Here is a 22,995-nt window from a genome sequence, read left to right as displayed (position 1 = left end):
TCAGGTGAGGGTGAGAGGCCTGGGATGTTCTGAAGTCCCAGATCTCGTAGGGCCCAAAGGGTAGGGAGAGGATTTGGGGAGCATGTTTTGTGAGAAGAGTAACAAAGTGCTGTCTTCTAGAAAACTCCCAGGGCGATGCCAAATTTGGTCCCATTTTTGGGGAGGGAGACAAGATGGCTGCCGAGGCTTCCTCCCTGAGGCCAGAAGCTAGGCCGCCTTCCCTGGCTGCTCTCTCCTGCGGGACGGCCCTGATCGAGAGAACCTGCATTTCTGTGCCTCTCAGAGGATGTGAAGTTCCCACGAGAAGGTGTTTGGGGTACTGTGCTCTTCCAGCTCTGTGCCCATGGGGTTGGGGTCGGGGGCGATGTCTTCTAGGTTTGCCCAGATTGGGCATCATCTCTGTGGCGTGTGGCACCAGTCCCTGTCTGGGCCGCCCTCAGCTACCTCTGTGAGCCCTCTCCCACTCCTAAGACAGGTCCAGGGATATGGGAGGGATCCTCCCCATGTGGCCCAACGAGGTCCCTTGGAGCTCAGGTGCCTGGCACCCTGTCCAGGTGGGGCAGTCTCAAGACAGGTAATGTCGTTAAACAAAAATTGATCTTGAGACTCAGAGCTTTTTGTCAGCTGCCCTTGACTTTCCTCCCTGAGGCCTTGAGAGTAAGGGTGTTTGAGAAAAGAAAGGGAGTGAAAGGAAACAGCCAGAAATCAAAATGAAACTGACCAACACGTACATGTTTGCTGCTGAGACCTGAGGTCTGGGGAGGGGCAGACTCCCCCCTTCCTGCTGAGGCTCCTGGGGCAGCCTGGAGATCTGGGGGGGGGAACCTGCAGGCCTGCCCACCCCCATTCCCCTGTGCCCACTTGCCCATCCAGTGCCCCTGCCAGCACTGTAGTCCCCTCTCCCTGAGAGGACTCTACCCTAGACTCTAAGACTGACAAAAGGGGATGTGGGCCTCCCCCGCCCCCACCTCCAGGACCTGGGAGAGCCTCCCACCCTGGCCCAGCTCATCTACCTGGGAAAGGCTCCGCCAGCTCCTAAGGTCACCACACCTGCCTGTGGGTCTCCAGGAGTTTATTCGCCTCCTGGGGGGTGGGGGTGTGTGGGGACAGTATCTCTGAGGGAGCAGTGAGTATGCTGGGAGATGCCTTAGGAAGGATGGGCCATGGGAAGTGGAGCCCACAGGTTTGAGACACCTGTCCAAGTGTGGGCAGTGCCCGGGAAGGGACAGACTTTAGAAATGCAGCTCTGTGGCAGCAAGGGGACTGAGATGGGGGAGGGATCTGGGAGAGGGGTTATGAGGGTTTTGAGGGAGGGCGGGCTTTCCATGGGGGTAAAGGACTTTGTGGGGAGAGGGAGGCTCAGGGCCCAAGTGATGCCCCAGGGAGGTCCTGACTCTTGAATCCTGTTCCCGATTGCTACTCCTACCAATGTCCATGCTCCCTCCCACCCCAATATGCCTGGCGGAAGGGAGGCAGGAGGCCTTGTTTCCTTTCCAGCTCTTTACCCAACAGGCTGAGCGCCCCTGTGGTCAACCTTCTCTGGCCTTCAGTTTGCCAAGGTCAAGGGTGCAGGAGCCCCTCACCCTGACACCAGCATTCCTGGCCGCTCGGGTGCGGGGAGGGGCGGCGCCTGGGAGGGGGGAGCGGCCGGCCCCGCCCCCGTGACGCACTCACTGGCCCCTGCCCCGCGGCGACCCGGCCCGACCCAGCTCCGCCCCGACCCAGCTCGGCGCAGCCCGCGCGGCGCGGGAACCCTCTGCAAAGCCAAGCGTACGTACATCGAGCGAGCTGTGCGCCGAGCCGGGGCGGCCCCCGTGAGCTCCGCTCCGCTGCCTGCTGCCGCCGTTCTGCTGGGGTGACCCCCATCCGCTGCCGCCGGACGGGGAAGGAGACCGGCTCCCGCTGGACCGCTGGCTGCCCGTCTTCCGCCCGTCGTCTCGGTGCTTGGGACTCAGCCTACATGGGGGGAGCCGGCTTGGGACGCCCCGTGTGCAAGCGGCCGGTGCCAGGCTCGAAAGGTAGCCCTACCCCCACCCCCGTCCCCCCACTGCGCCGGGAAACCCTGGCATGGAGAGAGCAAGGCCCCAGCCCTCACACTGCCTCGGTTTCCATTCAGGGTCTGGGGCGCCCTTGGGCATGGGCAGCAGCTCAGCCCTGGTAAATTTCTACCCGCTGCTGAGCTGTTGTCTGTCAGCCCCGCTCCCCAGCCCTGGGGATGGGGGAGTGTTTAAACTGCAGGTCCCCTCCCTCCAGCGGAAAGGGAGCTCAACCACACCTGAGCGTGCCCAGTGGCCCGGGGCCTACCTGCTAGGTGATCTGGAATCACTGTAATGGGAGGACAGTGAGGGACTGTGGGAGCTGCCGCTGCTGTGGCGATGCGACCTCCGGCCTGGGGACTCTGCATGTGGCCTGGGAGAGAAATCAGGCTGTACTCAAGTTCTGCCCCACCTCCCCAGGGGGGATCCCTGTGAAGCCCTGATGGAAGCCTCTGCTGACCTCCCTGCCCGCCGCTGCTGCCCCCATAGTCTCCCCCCCAGCCCCCCAAAATAGTCTCTTACGAAAATAGCTTCATACAAAAATAACACAAACCCTGTCCATGCTGGGCACAGAGTTAGTCCATGTGGTCATTTGTCAGAATTAGGAAAAAGGCATCCTTTTCTGTAGACAGTCCCAGCCCCCCAAGACCCCACTCGCCCCTCAGTTGGTGTTCTTGTGACTGGGATGCAGGGGAGTCACAAGGACTGAACTTGAAAGGACCCTGGCCTGGGAGGCCACAGGTCTGGGTTCCAGCTCTGCCACCGACTCATGGGGGCTCTTGGCTTCCTCTCTGGGTCTGAATTTTTCCTTCTGGGCAGCGGGGACATGAGCTATCTTCGAGGGCCTGATTCTGTGACTCTAGAAGGCCAGGTTTTCTGGTTGCGGGGGGGTGGGGGGGTGGGGGGGAGAAGGGGAGCGGGCTGAGGGGCTGGAGACGGGTGGAGGGTACTCACCTCTTCCTTTCTTTGTTCTTTTCTTTTCTTTTGCTCTTGGGGCTTCGCGATCTACAGAAAGCAGAGGCTACTGTGACAGCACAGCCTGAGCCCTGAGCTGGCCGGGGGAGGGCAGGGCCTTCGAGCTCCGGAGCTGGCTGTGTCCAGGTGTGGATCTGAGATGTGTTCCTCTCTTGTAACCGAGACTCCCTGGCTGGCATGGGCTTGCCCACCCCACCCCACTGCTTTTGCCCCTTTTACTCTGCCAGGCCTTATTCCCTCCTTCTCCTCTAAGTCCTGGCCTGGATCGCCTCCTGCCTGGGCCCCAACTGCTGTTCCCTCTGGCAGTGCCATAGGCGATGTGGCTCTGGCCCCAGAAGGAGGGGTGACCTGCCCTTTCCTCTGGCATTGGTCTTGGGATAGGCCCCTCTGATGAGTTGCCATGGTGGGGGTGGCCCCTCCACACCTCATTTGCGTCCCCTGTGCCCCAGGTTCCCTCGGATGGGGCTCTCTAGGGTAGGGTCCAGGCCTCCTGCCTCTCTGTCCCCTCAGACTGTGGCCCAGCCTTGGGCCAGCTCACCAGGGGTTCAGGAAAGAAATGCTTTCCCTTGGACATGATGACCTTCCTGCTCACCTCATCCAGCTCTCTGGGGCGAGCCCCACAGCCCAGCTCCTTCTGCCTTTGACAAATGGACTGAGAAGTTTCTGATCAGGCTTCTAAGGTCTCACCCCTGTAGGTCTCTCAGCCTCACCCTCCCTGATGCCACCAGATTCCTGCTCAATCCCTCTAGTGCTGAACAGATGCCTCCTTCTGACCAAAAAATGAGGTGATGCTAAGAAACACCAGAATGTGTTTCACACAAGAGCAGAGTTGGGTCGGGGGCAGGCCCAGGAGTCCAGAGGTTTGGGTTCTAGAACTCATGCTGCCTGCTTTGGGCCTCAGTCTCCCCCTCTGGAGCTGGTCTGGCCCTAGCTCACCTCTAGGTCTTTCCCAGGACTGATGGGAGCGGGACAGAGGATCTGTGCAAGCGGTTGGTGACCACTGGGGGGCAGTAGGGGCCCACACTGACCCTGAAGGACCGGAGAGGGCTACAAGGGGGAGAGACGGGAAATTGGAGGGACAGGAGGAGGTGTTTGTTTAGGCTCCTCCCCCACCTTGCAAGTGGCCGTGGGCAAATTCTCACTGCTGGAATGGGACCAGGGACTCTGCCCCTCCCCAGGGCTGCTGGGAGGGGGTCTGGCTCCAACGTCAACAGTGGGGATGTGACTGCCCCACATCGTCCTTTCCTCCATGGCGAGTTTTCTACTACTTTCCACACCCCTACCTCTGCCTGGGTTCCGGCCTTACACCTCCTCTCCCCTCTGCAGTCCATCCTGAACAAGTCACTGTCCTGCTCAGAGCCCCCTGCTGGCTCCCAGCCCCACCTGCGTGGAGGCTTCATAGCCTGGCAGTCAGGCTTGTTGGGGGCTGATACCTGTCCCCCAGAAACTCCACCTGTAGGCATAGCCCGCTCACTCCGTCTCCTATCCACTGAGCCTTCCTAGCTCAAGAACGTCCTTCTGCCTGTCATGCCCTTTCCCTGCAAACCTGGGGTCCTGATGCTTCTGCCTTCCCAACTGGCACCTCCACGGCTGCACCCCTTGCACACTGGACCAGTATACTGTGTTGTCTGGAAATTCTTGGGGCCCCCAAGGTGAGGCTGACTCATGGGGCAAGCAAGGGTTGCAGTTGGCCTTCCTCCTCCGCCCCCCACCCTCCAGTCCCCTGTCTGGCTCTGGGGAGGAGTCCCTGGAGTGGGAAGATGGAGCAGGACAGGACCCTGGCAACACCCCTCCCATCATGGCTTCCTCGGTCCCTGCAGGGGGGCACTGGCCTCTGTCCACATCCTCCTGTCCCGCCTCCAAAGGGCGCCACTCACCTGTGCCGTCTCTTCCTCCGGGACCCAGAATCAGACCTGTAGGGCCATAAAAGGGTTCTCCTGAGCATGCCTGGGGTGGCCTGAGGACGGGATCTGCACAGCATTGGTCATGGCGGGGGTGGGGAGGTGGAGGTGAGGGGAGGCCCCAGGGGAGGCCGAGGGTACCTGTCTCGGCGGTGTTTCTTCACATTCTTCTTCCTCTTGCGCAGGGGTGAGGAGCTCCCACAGCTGCGGACACAGTGGTGGTGGGGGGTCTAGTGAACTGGGGCCCTGGGATGAGGGGCGGTGGAAATGGCTGGGGAACCCCGGGCGCCTGGGGCCTCCAAGCTGGAAAGGGGATTCCAGGGCTTGAAGCCAGCTGCCACTGTACAGAATGAACCGAGGCCCTAAGGGTCCACAAGGTCCCTGAGGGTAGTTGATGGAGCTGCCTGTGTTGTCCCCTCGTCACTTTCCAGCCTCCCGGGCATTGTGAGCGAGGACTGTTTCAAACCCAAAGGTTAGAGGCTCCAATGATGGAATTTCTGGCCTCTGTGGGGAAAAGCTGGCATGTTGGCCCTGTCCAGGGTCCAGGCCTTGAGGTGGCAGGTCTCCAGCCTCTGGGGGATGGCCTTGGACTCTCTCCCACCCACAGACATCCTCTCCAGGCCCAGCCCGTCCATCGCTGACCCGCCTTCATTACTGACCTGCACTCGGAGTCTAGTCTCCTCTTTTTGCTGAGGGCCGGGGGAGAAAGAAGGGGAGACAGACAATTGGGCGGGGTTAGCTGGGGCCCCAGACATTGGCCAGGGTCTCACTTAGCACCGGGGAGAGGCACATAGAGACGGGGAACCACAGCTGACACCAGCCAAACCCCTCCTCCCCTGGCCACTCAAGCTGGTGGTGGAGGCAGGACCCCTGGGGAGGGTGCTGGGGGATGAAGAGCAGGTGGACCGAGGTGGTGGTGGGGGGCTGCCCAGTTCTGGGGCAGGTGAGTGCCACTGGTGGGGGTGGGTACTCAGTGGGGCGAGGGGCCTGGTGAAGGGGAGGGGCTCTTGGGGGGGCAGCTCAGTGAGGGGGAGGGATTCAGTAAGGGCAGAGGGGTTCAGCGAGGGGCGGGGCCCACAATGAGGCGTTGGCGCCTTGCCAGCCGAGGGATGGGCACCTGGGGGCCCCACCGTTCTCCTCCCATCCCACGCTGGCCGGTGGCAGCTCTTACCGGCTTCTCCGGTGGCCGCCTTTCTTTTTCTTCTTCTTCTTGGGAGGGGGCGACGCCGAGCTGCTGGACCAGTGCTTGGTCCTGGGTGAGAAGGGGCGGGGGGTGGGGGTGGGGCAGAGGTGAGGGGGGAGGGGTGGTCCCATCTGCCCCCACCCCCCGCCGCGGCGGGCGCTGACCTGTACCCCCGGTGCCCTCGGTAGCAGGCGGCCGGGCAGTCGCAGTCCACCGGGCCGTCGTCCTCGTCGAACGGCGCGTACTCCAGGTCCGGCTCGGTGCCCTCGATCAGCCGTGGGGTCTCCGCCACGCTGCCGGCGACAGGGACGCTGAGCACCCGCCACCGCGGCCCGGCCTTCCGGCGGCCCCTTTCTCCGCGCGGCGCACCGGGGCCTGGCCGGGCGGCAAGGTCGGAATGCGCCGGCACCGACCTTTAGAGGGTCAGGCGGGGACCTGGGGAACCCGACCGGGAGCCTCCCTTACAGGGCCCCAGCCTCAACGATGCCATATTTTGCAAAAGAGAAAAGAGTACGGAGCCCTCCCCCCTCACTTAGCCGTCCTCCTTCTAAGTTCTCACCCTCTGGGAGACCCCTCCTCCTTAGTGAGGCCCCTCCCCTCGCCGAGGCCCCTCCCGACACTGATTCTTTGTCCCTCAGTCTCATTCAATGCGCCCCAGTCCCCCCCACTGAGCCCCCTCTTCCCTCGTTGAGCCCCTTTCACTGATCCCTGCAGCCTTAACCCCAGCGTCCTATTCCAGAGGCCCCATCCCCTCCCCCGCTCCCCTTTTCCCTCACTGAGCCCCGCTTTCTCAGAGAGCCCCTTCCCCCTTTCTTAGCTGCCCCCTCTCTGATATCTGTCCGTCCTTAATCCCACGGTCCCTGAGCCCCCTCCCCTGCCGGAGTGCCTCCTTCCAGCCCCTGCTGCATCTCTGAAATATTCATATCCTCTCCTCGCCCTCCTCTCTGCAGCCTCCGGAGGCCTGGCGGCTCTGCTCCCGCTGCCAGGCTGTCATCAATCACTGCCCAGTGGCGGTCGGCACAGGCCTCTGCACCCTGCCCGCCCCGATGCTCCCCATCCGTCTTGCCGAGCTCTCCGCTTCACTCAGCGGGGACCGCGTCATCTTGTCCCAGCTACGGGCTTAGGAGCCCCCAGCCATCTTCTGCCACAGGTGTTTGCTCCCTGCGGGCACTTGGAAGAGTGGAGATTTTCCCTAAAGGCCTCTGGGCTTAAGGCAAGAGCAGGAACTTTGAAGCTGCAGATGTGCCCTCATTACGTACTGTCCCTGAGTCGCTGTGTGACCCAGTGCCTGTCATGCCCCCTCTCTGAGCCTCTTCTCCAAGATGAGAACGCTAATTACGTTACAGCGGTGTTGGAACAGTTCACTGAGGTCCCAGATGCCGTGTAACTTTGTTTTTTACTGAACACGCCCGGGAATAACCCTCCAAAGGCCCAGCTCCAGGGTGATGCGCCCCTTCCATCTTCCATTTTTCATTCTGTGCTGGCTTAGCCAGTGCCCCTCCCAGATGGAGGCTCAGCCCTGTTTCACCGGGCTCGTCTTTTTCCTGCCCAGAGTGAGGGAGGCCAGGGCTTGGATGGCAGAGCATTAAGGACGTGACATAAGCTTTGGATTCACACAGACAGGTCTGAATTCAGGCGTGACCACGCTCACCGAGCCTGCAGCTCCTTATCTATACAACGAGGAAAAGAATATCCCAGCTTTGAGGAGAGGATTAAGTCAGATTCTGTGAAGCTCCTGACATGAGGCCTGGTCATGCACACACGGTCACCATTGCTAGATGGAGGACCTCTGTCACACACTCACACACCAACACTTCCTCTTCCAGGGAGAAAAGTGGTTTTGACACGTGAAAGAGAAACAGAGCAAGGAAGGCAGATCACAGCTACAAGGTGAAAGGATTTTCAGGGACAAATCTGCAGCAGGGCACCCACTAAGCAGCTCTTGGAAGACTGAGTTTTGGATTTGAAAAAAAAAGGATGTAACCCATACCTGACAGGGTTGGCTGGCCTTGAGGCTCGTGTCAAGAATGCCATTTGGATCCCAAACGCTATCCTGGCCCTGGCAGCCTAGAAGTCACACAGGTGTGATGGGAGGTGCTTCTGGGGTGGTGGAGGCTCATGTCATTCCCCCGACCCTGCAGAGCCCGCACATCCCTTCATTCAAACCTCTCTGCTCTTCCCCGTGCTCCTCTTCCTGAAGCCAGTGGCCTCCTACTTCCCATCCCTGAAATCTCCAACTCCTGGGCCTGTCCCAGGGCCCATTGCCCCCACACAGCCCTCAGCCCTACAAACGCCTGACACATAAAACACAGTCTTTAGCAAAACTGAAGGGCGCCACAAACATCGTGTGGGTGAGCCAGCGGGAGGAGGGAGCTTCCGTTTATCCTAACACAAAAATGACGAAGGTTACTTACAAACGAAAACAGCTCAGTTTGGGTCTTGCCTTCTGCAGGAATCCTTCCTCGCCTCCTAATACCCAAGGTGGGTTAGCCACTGAATGCAGGCCCTCGCTGAGCCCTCCTCGTTCTGCTGGCTGCACCCCTAGAGACATCTTTCCTTTCTACCTCTGTCCCAGGGACAGAGCTCCCTGCCGTCTGCCCCATCCTCCCTCCCTGGGACCTTATCATTTGACTTCTCTCACTTTCCAGTCCTTTCTGGGAGGTTGACCTTGTCTGCTGGGAGCACCGGAAGACAGGCGTGGGGAGATCCAGGCTCAGGGAGATGCACAAGGTTTCAGAACCTTCTGGTAAGACTTTTCCTGGCAGTTCCAGGGGTATAAATGGGCCTATGCTGAGGCCTCTCTTGCTGGTTTTGTGCAGCTGGTACCCTTATGTCCACTTTGCAGGCTCTCCCAGGGCTAGAACACTGGGTTCTCCTGTCCTGACCTTCCTGGCTGATAATATCACTAATAAGAATGTTCTCTAATGATTAGATGGCCCTCCACAGTTCAAATCCCACTCAGAACCAGTTCCTGATTTAGAGAAATTTGCACGCCCCCACTTCAGAGATGAGAAAACTGAGGCCCAGAGAGGGAGAGGAACATGTCCTATTTTGTGGGACCTTTGATTAAGAATGTAAGTTCACCTGTGCAATTGGCTTTGAGAATTCATGTGCAAACAGGATGGCCCTCGACTCTGCTGGCTGGGCTTCCCTGCTGTGGATGTTAGCTCAGCTGTCCCCTCCCTCTGTAGACACAGTTGTGGGTGTGTGCACTGAATTCTAGATTTGTTTAGCATTTCCTGCTCTTAAGTTCACGTTTGTTAGTTAGTTTACTCCTCACCACGACGGTGGAATAGGCAGGGGAGGTGTTCCTCCCCTGTGACAGAAGGAACGGAACCCCACAGAGCTGACCAAAGTAAGCCCAGCTGGAGTTCACTGCAGAGGGACCAAGGGCAAATCGAGGTTGAACCCAGCACCGCAGGGCACACCTGTTGGACAGGCTTCCCAGGAAGGGCTCCGACCTGGGAAGAGACTGCGTGTCACACGCTCTTCCCTCTGAAAAGAGTTTCACTAATTAACTGGTCCTGTTTCCCATTTGCCAGGAGCCTGATGGCCAATTGACAGATGAATGAATCCAGACAGAAGAGGAGGAGGGTTCCAGGCAAAGGGGCTGCCCTCTCCGTTCACTCACTCAGCCTGTGTGCCAGGCCTGCCCGGGGCCGGGAGGCAGGGGCAGGGGTGGCAGGAACAAGGGCCTCTCCTGTAGCTCCTCATGGCACAGGGCAAAAATATGACAGGTGCATATGATACTAATCTAAGGCAGGTGCCGCGTGCTGTTCTGAACACTTTACATATATTTATCTCATTCAGTCATTTAATACTCAACAAGCCTCTGATGTGGGTATCATCACTGATATCCTCATAGCAAAAATAGGAGGCATGGAGAGGTCACACTATGTATAAAATTAGACACATGGAAAAAAAAAAACACCGGCATTTGCTCATTGTTTTAGGAAGTAGCATATGAATATTGTTTTCCAGAAACCCTCTCTCCCAAACATTTTGTTATATTACATAACTATGAAAACAATTATTCTTTTTTTTAAAGTATCCGGAGTAAACTTTAATGGTTCTGTGCTCTTGCAAACCAAGATGCAATATAATCTTATGTCCATATATGGGAGGTGCATTATATAGTGATGAAAACAATTATTCTTAAAGGTTGTCTATTAAAGTGAAACAAAGAACCGATAACAGACATAGAAGTAAAGAAAACATTGTATATATCCCAAAGAGGAGAAGATTTTACTTTTCTCCCAGGAATAAAGTGGTTTTTAGAGGCAGCCTTGAATGATGGGGTATATTCGAACCCGTGCACAAGGGTGTTTCCGGCTGAGGGCCCAGGATGAGCAAAGGTGTGGAAGTGAGAACGTGCAGGACGTGGCTGCGAGCTGCCAGCAGGTCGGGCTGGCTACTGTGTGATACCGGGAGTGGGAAGCCAGGGTGGGTCTAGAGTGTGGAGAGCCTTGAGCGCCAGGCCAGGGAATCCAAATATGATTGCCTGGAGGGTGGGGACCCACAGAAGTTTTCTGGGGCAAACTAGGACTCCCCACATGAATCGGTTTCCAGACAAAAGCATGTCCTCTCTCAGTGTCTCTGGGACCACACTCTCCATCACTTCTCTGCCGGATTAGAGTGCCAGCTGCCCCACTGTTCTCCCTGTGGTTTTAGCCATCTGATCCATCTGCCAAAGGAGAAAGTCCCTAAACACCTGTCTGACCACATCCCACCTCTCAAGAGCCTTCCACGGGCTCCTACCGTCTATGGGGTCACACCCAGAACACCGCAGTATGACGTTCTGGTGTCCAGTGTGGAGAGTAGACTGGAGGGGACTACTCCGTGATTGCAGACTTCCAGCCTCCAGAACAGTGAAAAATAAGTTTCTGTTGTAGATCAAGGCACCCAGTTTACGGTACTGTGTTATAGCGGCCCGAGGTGCCTAAGACAGTGGTGGCACTCATCCAGTGGTGATGTGCGTCTGCTGTGTGCCAGCCACTAACCCTCACGCTGACAGTCACTGTTTCAATTAATTTCCTCTACAATCCTTTGAGGATGGTACTAATATCTGCATTTTATAAATAAAGAACTGAAGGCCCACAGAAATCAAGGACCTATCCAAGCCACACAGCTGGGGTGTGGTGGAGCTGGGATACAGAGCTCAGGGGGTTAATATTGAACTTAGAGGTTAAGACAGGTGGGGCGTCTGATGCCAGAGCACACACTCTCCCTCCACTAGCCTGTACTCTGAACTGAGAACTGAAGACCTGGTCGGATGCCAGGTCCACAGGAAGGCATATGACCAATCTGTTGCTAGCCCTCTGTCACCTCTCTGCCTCTGGCCTTGGGTTCAGCACCACAGACAACTCTTCCCAGCCCGGGAGTAATCCAGGCCACCATCACTGCTGCAGTGATGCTATTTTCACACCATTTTGGCTGCGTGAGCTAGAAGAAGGCTTCTGGTATCAACCCTTCCCTGTGTAAAGGAGGAAACTGAGGCTTTGGGGGAGATCGGGCAAACCGCACTGTTTTAGGCACCAGGGATACAGCAGTAAACAAAACTGGTAACGAACTTGTCTTCAATGTCTTCTAATATTCTAGTAGGATCCCAGGACCCTGCCAAGTCTATATTCTCCTCTGCTTCCAGAGCAGGGGTCCTCCTTGACTGTCAAATCTTCCTGACACTGCCTCTTCCGAGGAACCCTTCCTGACCGACCACCCTAGCCTGTCTCTCTTCCCCCACCAAACACGCACAGAGCTTGAGACTAAGTTGTTCAAGTGGCCACATTGTCTCTTCTTGTCCACGGCTGCCAGTAATTCCTGGTTTCAGGTTGGAGGTTTGTGTTTCCACCCAGGGAGCAGGGGCAGTCTTTCCCTCCCCCCACCCCTGCCCCCCTCATAGCACCCCCTCAGCACAGGGTTCGGCATACAGCACAGACCTTCAAGGACTTTCCTTCTGATGATGGACACTGCAACCTCTCCATGACATCCTTCCTAATGTGTCCCAGTTCTTAAATGCATCATTCATTCATTCATTCATTCATTCCAGGAAAGAGAAGATCAGGACTTCTGGAAAAGACTTGGGAGTCATCCACTACCAGGGCAGCGTTCCAGCTGGGGGATGGATGAGATTCCCCAGGAAGAAGAGGGAAGGGAGATCTGGGGGAGAGACCTGAGGACATGACAGATCCTTGGGGGGAGCCAACATCTGAGAAGTGGGCAGAAGTGAGGGAGGAGCAGAAGCCATCAGAGGGGTAGGAGGAAACTCACAAAGAACTGAATCTTGGAAGCCTGGGGGAAAAGCAGGTTTCCACTGGGGAAGTACAGTGGTGGCATGCGCCAGAGAGAGGCCAGGCCTGCAGAGGAGCCCGGGCCATGCTAAGGAGGGCTCAGGCAGCCACGGCCCAAGCAGGTCACCGGAGTCATGGGGGCAAGAAGCCAGACCTCCATGGCTTAAGGAAGTGGAGACAACGTGTACCACGTGCTCTGCAGAAATGTGGTGGAAAAAGGAGAGACACATGTGGGCTGGAAGCGGGAGGAGATAGAATTGAGGAAGGACAGGGAGTAGATTAAGAAGGAGCCCAGGAGAGGGCAGGCAGGATGGCAGGTTTGGGCTGGAGGGGCGGTTATCGCTGGAAGGGCCCAGAGAAGGTGGCAAAGGTAGATTCCGGACGAGGCCTCCCGCCCTCACACTGGATGGAAGAGGAAAGGGTGGCTGATTTTCCAGAGGAGCCCTGGGGGGACCTGGGGGGACACAGGTCAGAAAGGCAGGACCTGGTGGGTTTGGAGGTGGTGCGGACAGCAGCGGGAGAATCTGGTTGTCGGGAAGTTTGAGAAGGGAAGGGAGGGAGGGGCTCGCCCTGCTGGGTGGTGGTGGGGACCTTCGGGCATCAGTGAGGTGGGCACAGCAGTTGTTGAGGGGTGCTGTGGGTTCTGGGAAGCCGGAGAGAAGGAGGTGGTGGTGGTATGACTTCTTCCCACCTCCGGGGAGGAGAGAGCAGGCCCGCTGAGCCAGGCTCCCCCAGATCACCCACGAGCCCCCTACAAACGCGAGGCTGCCGTGACTCTGCTTCTTCTTTTTTTCTTTTTTCTTTTTGGCCGCGCTGTGCAGCACGTGGGATCTTAGTTCCCTGACCAGGGATCGAACCCGTGCCCCCTGCAGTGGAAGCACGTTGTCCTAACCAGTGGACCACCAGGGAAGTCCCCCTGACTCTGCTTATGTTCCTACTCAAGCCACAGAGGTGAGGTTGAGTGGGGTTAGGAGGGGACACCCCCACCCGGGATCCCCCAGCAGTCCAGAATTTCTGCAGAAAGGGCTTCCCCGCTGCCCGTCGAGGTCCATCTACTCCTGGCATGCCGTTTGCCCTCAAGACAACGGCAACAGGAAAATCGCTCAGAAGGTGCTGCTGTCATTTTATTTTTGTGCCAGTAAAGGTGCACAGGGACTTAGGGACCCAGCAAGATGCCGTCATCCAGCCGTGCCTGGACACTTGCAGTCCCCGCCCTCCTATGGCAGCTGCTCCATTTCATATGGTTTTGAGTGGCTGACGGTTCTCCTGTAATCTGAGACAAAGTCTGCCTCCCTGTAACTTCCCTGTTTGATCCAAAGCCCACCGGGGGGCCACAGCACCTCAGTGCTCCTCCTGTCCTGTGACAGCTGCAGAGACGTGACCACCGCAGAGCCCATGCTCTCTGTACCCGATTAGCCTTTGGCTAAGCCAGCAATGGCATTGGTGCGTTAGTTCTTATTTTCCAGAGTCTGTGCTTGCTCCGGAGGCCACTTCATAGGTGGTAGTAGTTGGGGCAGAGGGACTAGCCTACCCGCCACTGACAACACGAGGGTGAGAACATTTCTCAAGTTCCTGATTCGCACGCAGCCTTCCCTGAGCTGAGATCTGGGGTGCCTCCCCTACCGCTGGGCGATAGATAGAACCCAGGGCCCAGGGAGAGGGCCTCGGGGATGCCCAGGTGCCCAACGGCTCCTGCTCGTGCCCCGGGCCAGGCCAGAGCTTCCAGTGGGCAAGACCCATGCCCTGTCCTCCTTCTCCTCTTTCTCCCCTCTCCAGCCCCGACCAACTTAGGGATCCCTGGGAAAGGCCCCTCTGGCCCCCAGCTGCTGCCTGAGCCTGCACTCTCTCTGTGCCCTGCCCACCCAGGCAGCACTCACATGTGGCCCCCAGGCCGGTCCTCCCTGGTGAGCATTCCCTCCTTCTCCATTAGCATCTGCCGGAAAGTCCTGACCTTCTGCCGGGTCTCCTCCTCTGAGTACCTGTGGGGCACAGGGAAGATGAGAACTGCTGTCTTGGGTTTGGTTTCCTCCCCAGCTGCCTGCCCCCCAGCCCATCCCCCCAGCCCTCAGTCACGTGGGCACTTTCCAGCTTGCAAGACCTGTCCAAGGTCACACCACCACCAAGATTCTCAGTGCTGGGGAGGCTCAAGGCCTACCCGTTTTGCACCAACTCAGCCAACCAATCAACTAAACAAACAAACTACCAGCCAAACAAACACATAAACTACAGGAAGTGTTGCTCCCAGAAGTGGGGAGACCCACCAGGGGAGACGGGGCCCTTCCTCCTGGCCCTCCCCCACCCCAGGGCAGGCCTCCCTCCCACGTCCCGGCTGCAGTCACTCTCTGGAGACATTTTAGGGGACAAAGTGAGACCCGTGGCCTGGACACATACATGGCCTTTTCTGCTTTCCTGCTTCAGGGACCTCTGATCCTCACAGTAGCCTGGGGAGATCCTCAGCGCATCCCCGCCTCGGTAAGGTCTAGGCTGCCAGGTGGCTGGCCCAGGATCCCAGGGGTAGATCCATTGCTTCCCAGCTTGGGATGGGGGGTGGATGGAGTCTGGGCCTTGGATGGAAGCTCCCGACTTCTCTACTCCGCTCTCCCTCCCTCCCTGAGGCTAGGGACCAAAGCCCAGAATTATCTACCCCTCATCCTTGTTCCCACACCCTGGGCTTGGCTGTAATCTCTCTCACACCACCACTGTGACAGATGTCCGTGCTGCTCCTGGGGTGGGGGGTTCTGTGCTCACCCAGCCCCCGGCCCTGTGCCCAGCACACGCAGCTGTCCAGTGGACGCTGCTGGTTGAGTCTTGGGGTCCCAGGCTCCCACCCTCTCCCCTTCCTGGGCTGCAGGTCATCGTCCTGGACAGAAAATATGGTGACCAAATAGGAACCGAGGTCCCGTCTTCTTTGTCATCTGACCATCCACCCTCTGTGCGCACAGCAGGCCCAGCCCGGCCCACTCAGCCCGTCCATGAAAATGCCACACTGTTCCCTCTCAGGGACCCCATCTCTTTTCTCCTTCCTTCCTCTCCTTCAGCAAGCATTTGGGATTGACCCTACCTTTTTGGAGAGCAATTTGGCAATTCTTTTCAAAAGGCTTAAAGGAAAATGAATACAGCTTTTGACTCATAAATTAACTTCCAGGTTTGCTCTGGGGAGTAACCGTGGCTAAGCACAAAGATGTGACTCATGGCATGTTTACAGCAGGATGGATTCCCACCCGCCCCACCAGGTTAGGTGTCAACGTTTGTGTTTGTGTTTCCATAGCAAACTGAGCTTCCCGGTTCCTGGCAGGTGGTTCGTGTGCTAGTCACCATCCGTTGACTCCTCTGCAGCCTGCACTGGCCTGGGAGTTCCCTGAGGGCAGGGACCTTGTCTGTCTGAATTGCTGTTGTGTCCTCGCACCTGGCACCTTGCCTGCCACACGTGGCATCCAAAAGTGTCTGATAAATGAGTAGATGGTGATGGAGGGGACTGAAGAGTTCGAAGGTGGAATTTTCATTTTGGAGAGATGGCTCTGGTGGCCGTGTGGCTGGAGGAGAGGGAGGCCGGCCCTGGGCTACGGCAGGGGTTCAGGGGGGAGGTGCTGAGGTCAGAGCTAGAGAGTGGGCGTGAGGATGGAGGGGAAGAAGTGGACGCAATACCATCTGGTAGGGAGAATGGCTGGGACTCGGAACCGGTTGAATATGTCGGTAGGGGGGTTAGGAGAGGAACACCACCTACTTCTTAACCATGTGTCCCCTGACCCCCAGCTGGGGTGTCACCCTCTATAGGTTTGGGCACCTCTGCGGCCCACTATAGAGAGGATTTGTTTTCACCATTTTAACCTTTTTTTTCAATTGACCTATTGTTGATTTACAATGTTGTGTTTCAGGTGTACAGCAAAGTGATTCAGTTATATATACACATATATATATTCTTTTTCAGCTTCTTTTCCCTTATAGGTTATTACAAAATATTGAGTAGAGCTCCCTGTGCTATGCAGCAGGTCCTTCTTGGTTATCTCTTTTATATATAGTAGTGTGTATATGTTAATCCCAATCTCCTAATTTATCCCTCCCCATAGGGAGGATGGAGTCCAGCCTGGCAGCGGGAGGAGCCCGTCTCTTCCGACCCCCACCATTTCCGCAGGAGTGTGTGTGTCTCAGGTCCTGCTGTGCGGACACCACTGGCCCAGCTTCACCAGCCCTGGGCCTTGGCTTGTACGTGTCCGCCTTGGTCCCTGTTTAGCATTCAGCTGGAGGTCCCTAGGCCTTGCCTGCTGGGCAGGACAGAGCCCTCGGTCACCGGGCTCTGAAGGAGGGAATCCCTCCTGCTGTAAACATCCCCTGAGTCACATCCTTGGTCCTTTTCTGAGCAGTGGAGGCTCAGAGGAACTGCTTCCATCTCACCTTCTCCTCAGGAGACCAGCTTGTCATTGTCACCAGCACAGAGAAAAACAGTACTGGCCCTTCAGCACTGCCGAGCCCCAAACTCAGAGACCCCTGGGAGGGAGACACCAGCTGGCTGGGCCATCGGCAGGGGGCCTGGGACCTGGCAGGGTCAGGAAGGAGGTGGACCGAGAGCCAGGCTGGGCCAGACCCCCCGCTGTATGGGAGGGGCTTCAGGCCAGGGTCCAAGCCGCATGCCTGGGGATCTACAGAGCACGTGAAGGCTGGGAGGTGGGAGCGAAGCCCAGGATTTCATGAAGACCCGGAGCAGGACGTGTGCAGGGACTTAGGGCTCATCCCAGAGCCGGCAGGTGTAAGGCGAGGTGACTAACGCCAGCACCTGCTGTTGGGGGGCCGCTGTTGCTGGACTGAACTGACTCAGTAGGACCCCTCTATGTGCCGGGGTCTCTTGCTGGGAGAAGCTGGGACCCAGGGAGGACATCTGGTTATTGGGCGAAGTGGTCTCAAGTGTCACCACCACCTGGAGTCTCCTCTCCCCTCGTACCTCTCAGCTGAGGCCACAGGCACTACGAGGAGAGGCAGAAGAGCCAGGCCGTCCTGTTTGCGAATCCCAGCGCCCCCACTTTCTAGCTCTGTGACCTTGGACAAGTCCGCCTACTTCTCTTAGCCTGAGCCTCTCCATCTGTGAAACGGGACAGTAACCTGCCTTTCCAGGTCGTCACAGGATTAAGGGAGATAGTGCGTATAAAGCACTTTGTGCAGTGCCTGGCACGTAGTAGGTGCCCATAAATGCAGCTGATTGAGGATTATTTGTCCCAGAGCTGTGGGGACAAAGGGTCTAGTCGTCCCAGGCACCCTGCCTTTTTCTACCCTAGACCCCTCCCAGGTCAGCGTGGTCCCGGGTCAGGAATCACCTGGGCCTGTCCCCTCTGCTCTCCCAGGAGGCAAAGGCTGAGGAGAGGGAGGCTGGCATCCAAATCACCCACTCCCTGAGGATGTGGCAGCACCTGCCAACTTAAGGCCACGCAGGAGGCCTGGCTGGCTAAAAGTCAAGGGCTTGGACAGGGGAAGCGGGTAGGCAGGGCAAGGCTGCCTGTCTCAGCGCCGCAGCCTACTGGCTCCACTGCTTCCCAAGCCGATCTGGCTCCCTCATTGCCGCTTCACTCTTCGGGAAGGATGTGCCAAATTCATTTTTGCTTGGGGACTTCCTGGGTTGCCCTCTGGGGCTGGGGTGGGGGGAGGGGACAATGCATTTCTTTTTTTTTTTTTAATTTGGCTGCGTCGGGTCTTCACTGCTGCACGAGGGCTTTCTCCAGTTGCGGCGAGCTGGGGCTACTCTAAGTTGCAGTGCGTGGCTTCTCATTGCGGTGGCTTCTCTTGTTGCAGAGCACAGGCTCTAGGCGTGTGGGCTTCAGTAGTTGTGGCACGTGGACTCAGTAGTTGTGGCTCGCAGGCTGTAGAGCGCAGGCTCAGTAGTTGTGGCGCACAGGCTTAGTTGCTCCGCGGCATGTGGGATCTTCCCGGCCCGGGGCTCGAACCCGTGTCCCCTGCATTGGCAGGTGGACACTTAACCACTACGCCACCAGGGAAGTCCCGACAATGCTTTTTTTTTTTTTTTTTTTTTTTTTTGCGGTACACGGGCCTCTCACTGTTGTGGCCTCTCCCGTTGTGGAGTACAGGCTCCGGACGCGCAGGCTCAGCGGCCATGGCTCACGGGCCCAGCCACTCCGCGGCATGTGGGATCTTCCCAGACCGGGGCACGAACCCGTGTCCCCTGCATCGGCAGGCGGACTCTCAACCACTGCGCCACCAGGGAAGCCCCCGACAATGCATTTTAAAAGAGGGTCCCAGCGTTGAAAATGTTTCATTCTGCCTGTCTTTGCCCAGATCCGGCATTTCCTAGATAATTACTTCCTCTGTCATTAATTTGATCTTCACCACAGCTCTGAGGGGGGTGGGTGGCCTTACTATTCCCATTTTACAGATGAGGAAACAGAACAGGGAGAAGGGAGGATTCAAAGCTCCAAACCCAGCTAGGGGCAGAGCTGTGCTCTGTCCACCTCGAGTGTCCTCATAGGAAGGGGCATGGGTAGGATGTGGGGGGATGTCTGGGGCCGGAGCTGGAGCATCACGTCCCAAAGGCTGGGGGCGCTATCCCCACCCCCAAGGTGGTTGCCGGCTGCACGTGGAGGCTGCCCAGGAAGATGACTCCGAAGGCAGCGTCAATCACCAGTGAATTAGCCGCCATCCATCAATATTAAGGAAGGGATTTCTTTTTAACAGGGCCAAAGAATGTGTGTTCCTGTGACTAGTGGGAATATTTGTCAAATGTCTGAGAAGCTGGTAAATAAATGCGAATGACCCAGCGTTTCTAGGAATGGATATTAATGGCTGGATTTTATAACAGAGCAAAGGTCTCTAGTGTTTGTGGAGCACTTTCTGGGGATTGGCTCCGCATGCGGGAGCCCTGCATGTCCCTTAGTCCACAGGACACTCGGGACAACTCTACCCCACCTTTAAAAAATTTTTTTTTTACTTTTTTTTTTTTTTTCGGTACGTGGGCCTCTCACTGTTGTGGCCTCTCCCGTTGCGGGGCACAGGGTCCGGACGCGCAGGCTCAGCGGCCATGGCTCATGGGCCCAGCCGCTCCGCGGCATGTGGGATCTTCCCGGACCGGGGCACGAAACCGTGTCCCCTGCATCGGCAGGCGGACTCTCAACCACTGCGCCACCAGGGAAGCCCTTTTTAAACTTTTTATTCTTATTTTTATTTATTTATTTATCCCCCCACCCCCACCCCCCGCCCCGGCTTGCGGGATCTTAGTTCCCTAAACAGGGATGGAAACCTGGGCCCTCAGCAGTGAAAGCGTGGAGTCCTAACCATTGGACGGCCAAGGAATTCCCAGAACAACTCCCTATTTAACAGGCCAGTAGCTGTGACTTGCCCAAGGTCACAGGCCAGGGCTGGAAGCCCGGACTGCTGGGCTCCAGAGTGGCTGTGCCCTCTACCGACCGCGCAGCCGCTAAGAGATGGGGAGGGGAGGTGGATGGTAACTTGAGAGCTAGCTTTGTGGGAGACTCCAGTCTAAGGACCACTTGGAGTGAGAGCTTGGGTGGGGGAAGGGCCCCTGACGGAACATTTGGAGGCCTGATGGGTGCTTCCTAGAGAGGCGTAAGTCCTTGATGCCAGGGGACGGACACCAAGGACACGGCCAAATGCCGTCCCCCTCCACCGAGGCTGCCCTCGTCGGATAATAAGCCTCCCAGTGCAGGGGGAGATTCAACCGGCGGGGAGGGGCGGTTGGGGAGGGAAGGCCCCTGAAAGGTTGGGGCTCTGTGAGGGGGAGGCCTTTCCGAAAGGGAAGGTTCAGTGAAGAGGAAGGGGCTTAGGAAGGAGGCGGGGCCCTGTGACGGAGAAGGGGCGGGGCTCTGGGAGGGGAAAGGGGTGTTTTCCTAGAATGAAGCACGGAAGGCTGGTTCTCTGCTGTCCCAGTAATCCTGTTTCCCAGCCACTCCCACACTCCCTCCACTTCTCGAGTCTCCCAATTCAGCAGGAATTGCAGGTTTAATTAAGGTCTGGGACTTTCTCTGCAGAAGGATACTCCATTCCCCACCCGCTACTCCACCCTGCCCCTTGGGATCTCATTTTTTTGGCCACATCCACAGCTCATCAAACCTGTTTTCATTGCCAGCTGGAAGCCTCCTTTCTGTCTGTCTTCAGCAGCCTTCCACCCATCCATCCCTCTCTGCAGGGACCCTCCGCACCCCCACCTGGTCCCCACCTGGCGGTGAACACCAAGTCCCCGTGCCCCTTTCTTTTCCTACAAGCGGCCCTGCCTGGCCTGCCTTCCTGAGGGCCTTGGGTGGTGGTGACTATCTCTGTCTGAGCCTCAGTGTCTTCTGGGCTCCAAAGGGACAGTGAGCCTTGTCTTGGCTGCCTCTTAGGGAGCCCAGGAGACCTGGATGAACAGACAAAGATGTGGTTTGGAAGGACTGCTGTCCACAGGCTGTCTGTCCCCATGTGGCTCCAGGCCCTAATGCACTGGGCATTTCTGATTTCTCTGCTCACTGACAGTGCAAGCCTGATGGGCGGGCCCTGCTCCCCACTCTGACTCCCTCAACAGCCAGCCCAGTAGTTTCAAAGTACAGGGCAGATGCAAAAGGGAGGCTTGGGAATACCAGCTTTCCTTGGAGCTGCACAGATGGGAATGGCTTTGTTCTCTGTTTCTTTGCCTCCAGCTCCACGTGTGAGGGCTGTCCTGTCTCCACTGGATTTTCAGGGGGAGGTCCCTAAATCCTTACTGATTAATGCGCAGCCCCTCCTTCTCAGCCTGACGAACTCCTACACGTGCTTCAAGGCCCATTCAAATGTCTTCTCTCATAATCTCCCCTCTGAGCTCCTGAAGCACTTGACCCTCTCCTGTCCTGTCCTATAACCATGATTCTAATCTGTCTTATGGTGGAGTTGGTTGTTAACATGTTTGTTTCCCTTCTGAGATGGGGAAGGAATAGGGGTTGGAAGGGTGGTCTTTGAGGAAGTGACTCTGATTCGGCTCTGGGGTCCACCGTTGCCCAGAACAGTGCCTGGCACACTTGTGTGCCCCTGTGACTGGTTCTGAACTAGATAGGGTGAAACCTAAGCTTCCAGGGTGGGATTTCTTTGCTGAAGCCACAGGCAGCCCTCACACACAGTAGGGGCCACTGTACTTTCTTGCCTGGCTGCAGCATCTGCTTGGCAGAGACCAGGCAGCTCGATCCACCCATTTTATAGAAAGGGAAACTGAGGCTTTGATTTATCATTGATGTTTACAGGCCTCTCTCCTGCACTGGGCTGGATATTTCTGGAAGGCATGGACTGTGACTCCTTGGCTTCTGCGAATCTGAGCCCAGGTCAGAGCTTGACATAGAGCAGGAGTTCAAGATGGCTTACTGGTAGAATAAACTAATAAATGAATGAAAGTTCGGCTGGGCTTGCAGTGGTTCAGATTCTGACCTTACAGGCTCCCGGGTCCCAACGCTGGCTCCGCCCCGGCGCCGCCCTTGGTTCCCTCCACGCCCCCAGTGCCCCGCCCCGGCCCCGCCCCCTCCCGACTCACCCCTGCTCCTCCATCATCTCCTGCAGCTCCATGCACTTGAGTTCCACGCGCCGCTTGCGCTCGTGGTCCAGGATCTCGCGGTGCGCGCGCTTCACTAGGCCGGGCTCCGCGGCGCGCAGCTCCTCCTCCGCCCGCGGCCAGGCCCCCGACGAAGCGCCCGGCTGCGGAAAGCCGTTCGCCGCGTCGGGCGGGGACGGCATGCTGGCGGCCCCGTTGTTCACTGTGGAGGACATGGTGGCTGCTCCCGGAGCTGCTGGCCTCGGCCCTGCGGGGTAGAAACAGACACCCGGCGGGATGGTCACTTCTCGGCCACCTGCTAAGCTCCTCTCGGCGCGGGTTAATCCTGGAGATTTAAAGGACCACTCACGGCTCTAATCCGCTTCGCCTCATGCTGCAGAGCCGGGCTGGCGGCAGGTTTGCACCTTTGGGTCACACCCCAGGGCATGAGGGGGAATCGGACGGACACTGGGCTTTCCCCATCTGTAAGGTGGGTGGATTCAGGCCGGACTAGATGGGCTCTAAGTAACCTTCTCATCTCCAGGGACCTAGTACCACTCAGGACAACCCTCTCTGCCTTGTACCAATGCCTGGCCCCTGCCTGCCTGGCCCCTGCCTGCACGCCTGCTGGCAGCTCCCCAGGCAACCAAGTCGGTCTCTGGGGAAATTTGTTGGTTTTATTCTTGTTTTTCCTTCAGGCTCAGTTTAACACCCCCCTCTCACTCCCCAGTGCCCATTCTCCTGGCTCTGGCCCCTGGAGTCACAGACCACATGTGCTTCCCACTCCCAGGCTGCTCTGGGAGAGCCCTGCCGAGACGGGAAGATGGAACCTTCTCCAGGCTCAACTCCATTCCCACCTCAGATGCAGTTTTCAGTTCCCACTTGGATTTGGCTAACTTTTCCAAAGTCCATTCCAGGTAGGGGCCTGATTGAAGCCCACAGGACTGTCCCCTCCTTTGTTCTGGGAACACTGCTTCTGAGGATGTGACCAAAAGTGGCACTGACATTAACTCTCCAGGCAGCCGCATCCTCCTGCCGGCTTGGGATGGGGTAGGAGGCAGCATGGCTTGGGAGGTGAGAAGCTGTGGCTTCATGCTAGACCCAAAGTAGAGCATGTGCCTACATGCAC

The 22,995-nt window shown here is 57.5% G+C and overlaps 1 protein-coding gene and 2 long non-coding RNA genes across 3 annotated transcripts in view; 2 read left to right on the top strand and 1 right to left on the bottom strand.

The window, feature by feature from the left end:
• The window catches only part of SRRM3 (serine/arginine repetitive matrix 3), a 32,966-nt gene extending 10,864 nt beyond the window's left edge, over positions 1 to 22,102 (bottom strand). Inside the window, exons 1-10 of the mRNA XM_004268816.4 lie at positions 21,870 to 22,102; positions 14,260 to 14,361; positions 6,260 to 6,388; positions 6,084 to 6,164; positions 5,572 to 5,601; positions 5,054 to 5,116; positions 4,889 to 4,924; positions 2,991 to 3,041; positions 2,305 to 2,409; positions 1,779 to 1,956 (exon numbers count right to left, since the gene is read on the bottom strand). Of these exons, the coding sequence (XP_004268864.1) occupies positions 1,779 to 1,956; positions 2,305 to 2,409; positions 2,991 to 3,041; positions 4,889 to 4,924; positions 5,054 to 5,116; positions 5,572 to 5,601; positions 6,084 to 6,164; positions 6,260 to 6,388; positions 14,260 to 14,361; positions 21,870 to 22,102 (1,008 nt within the window). The remainder of the gene's footprint in view (positions 1 to 1,778; positions 1,957 to 2,304; positions 2,410 to 2,990; positions 3,042 to 4,888; positions 4,925 to 5,053; positions 5,117 to 5,571; positions 5,602 to 6,083; positions 6,165 to 6,259; positions 6,389 to 14,259; positions 14,362 to 21,869) is intronic.
• LOC125961501 (uncharacterized) lies at positions 1,881 to 19,140 on the top strand. Its single transcript, XR_007472287.1, has 3 exons — positions 1,881 to 2,018; positions 12,142 to 12,346; positions 13,204 to 19,140. It is a non-coding gene; the product is annotated as an uncharacterized LOC125961501 (long non-coding RNA).
• LOC125961503 (uncharacterized) lies at positions 6,377 to 10,378 on the top strand. Its single transcript, XR_007472291.1, has 2 exons — positions 6,377 to 8,841; positions 9,638 to 10,378. It is a non-coding gene; the product is annotated as an uncharacterized LOC125961503 (long non-coding RNA).
• Positions 22,103 to 22,995: the final 893 nt, after the last annotated feature.

Source organism: Orcinus orca, chromosome 16, assembly GCF_937001465.1.
Source record: "Orcinus orca chromosome 16, mOrcOrc1.1, whole genome shotgun sequence".
Classification (NCBI taxonomy): Eukaryota; Metazoa; Chordata; class Mammalia; order Artiodactyla; family Delphinidae; genus Orcinus; species Orcinus orca.
This window is presented reverse-complemented; position numbering and strand designations above follow the sequence as displayed.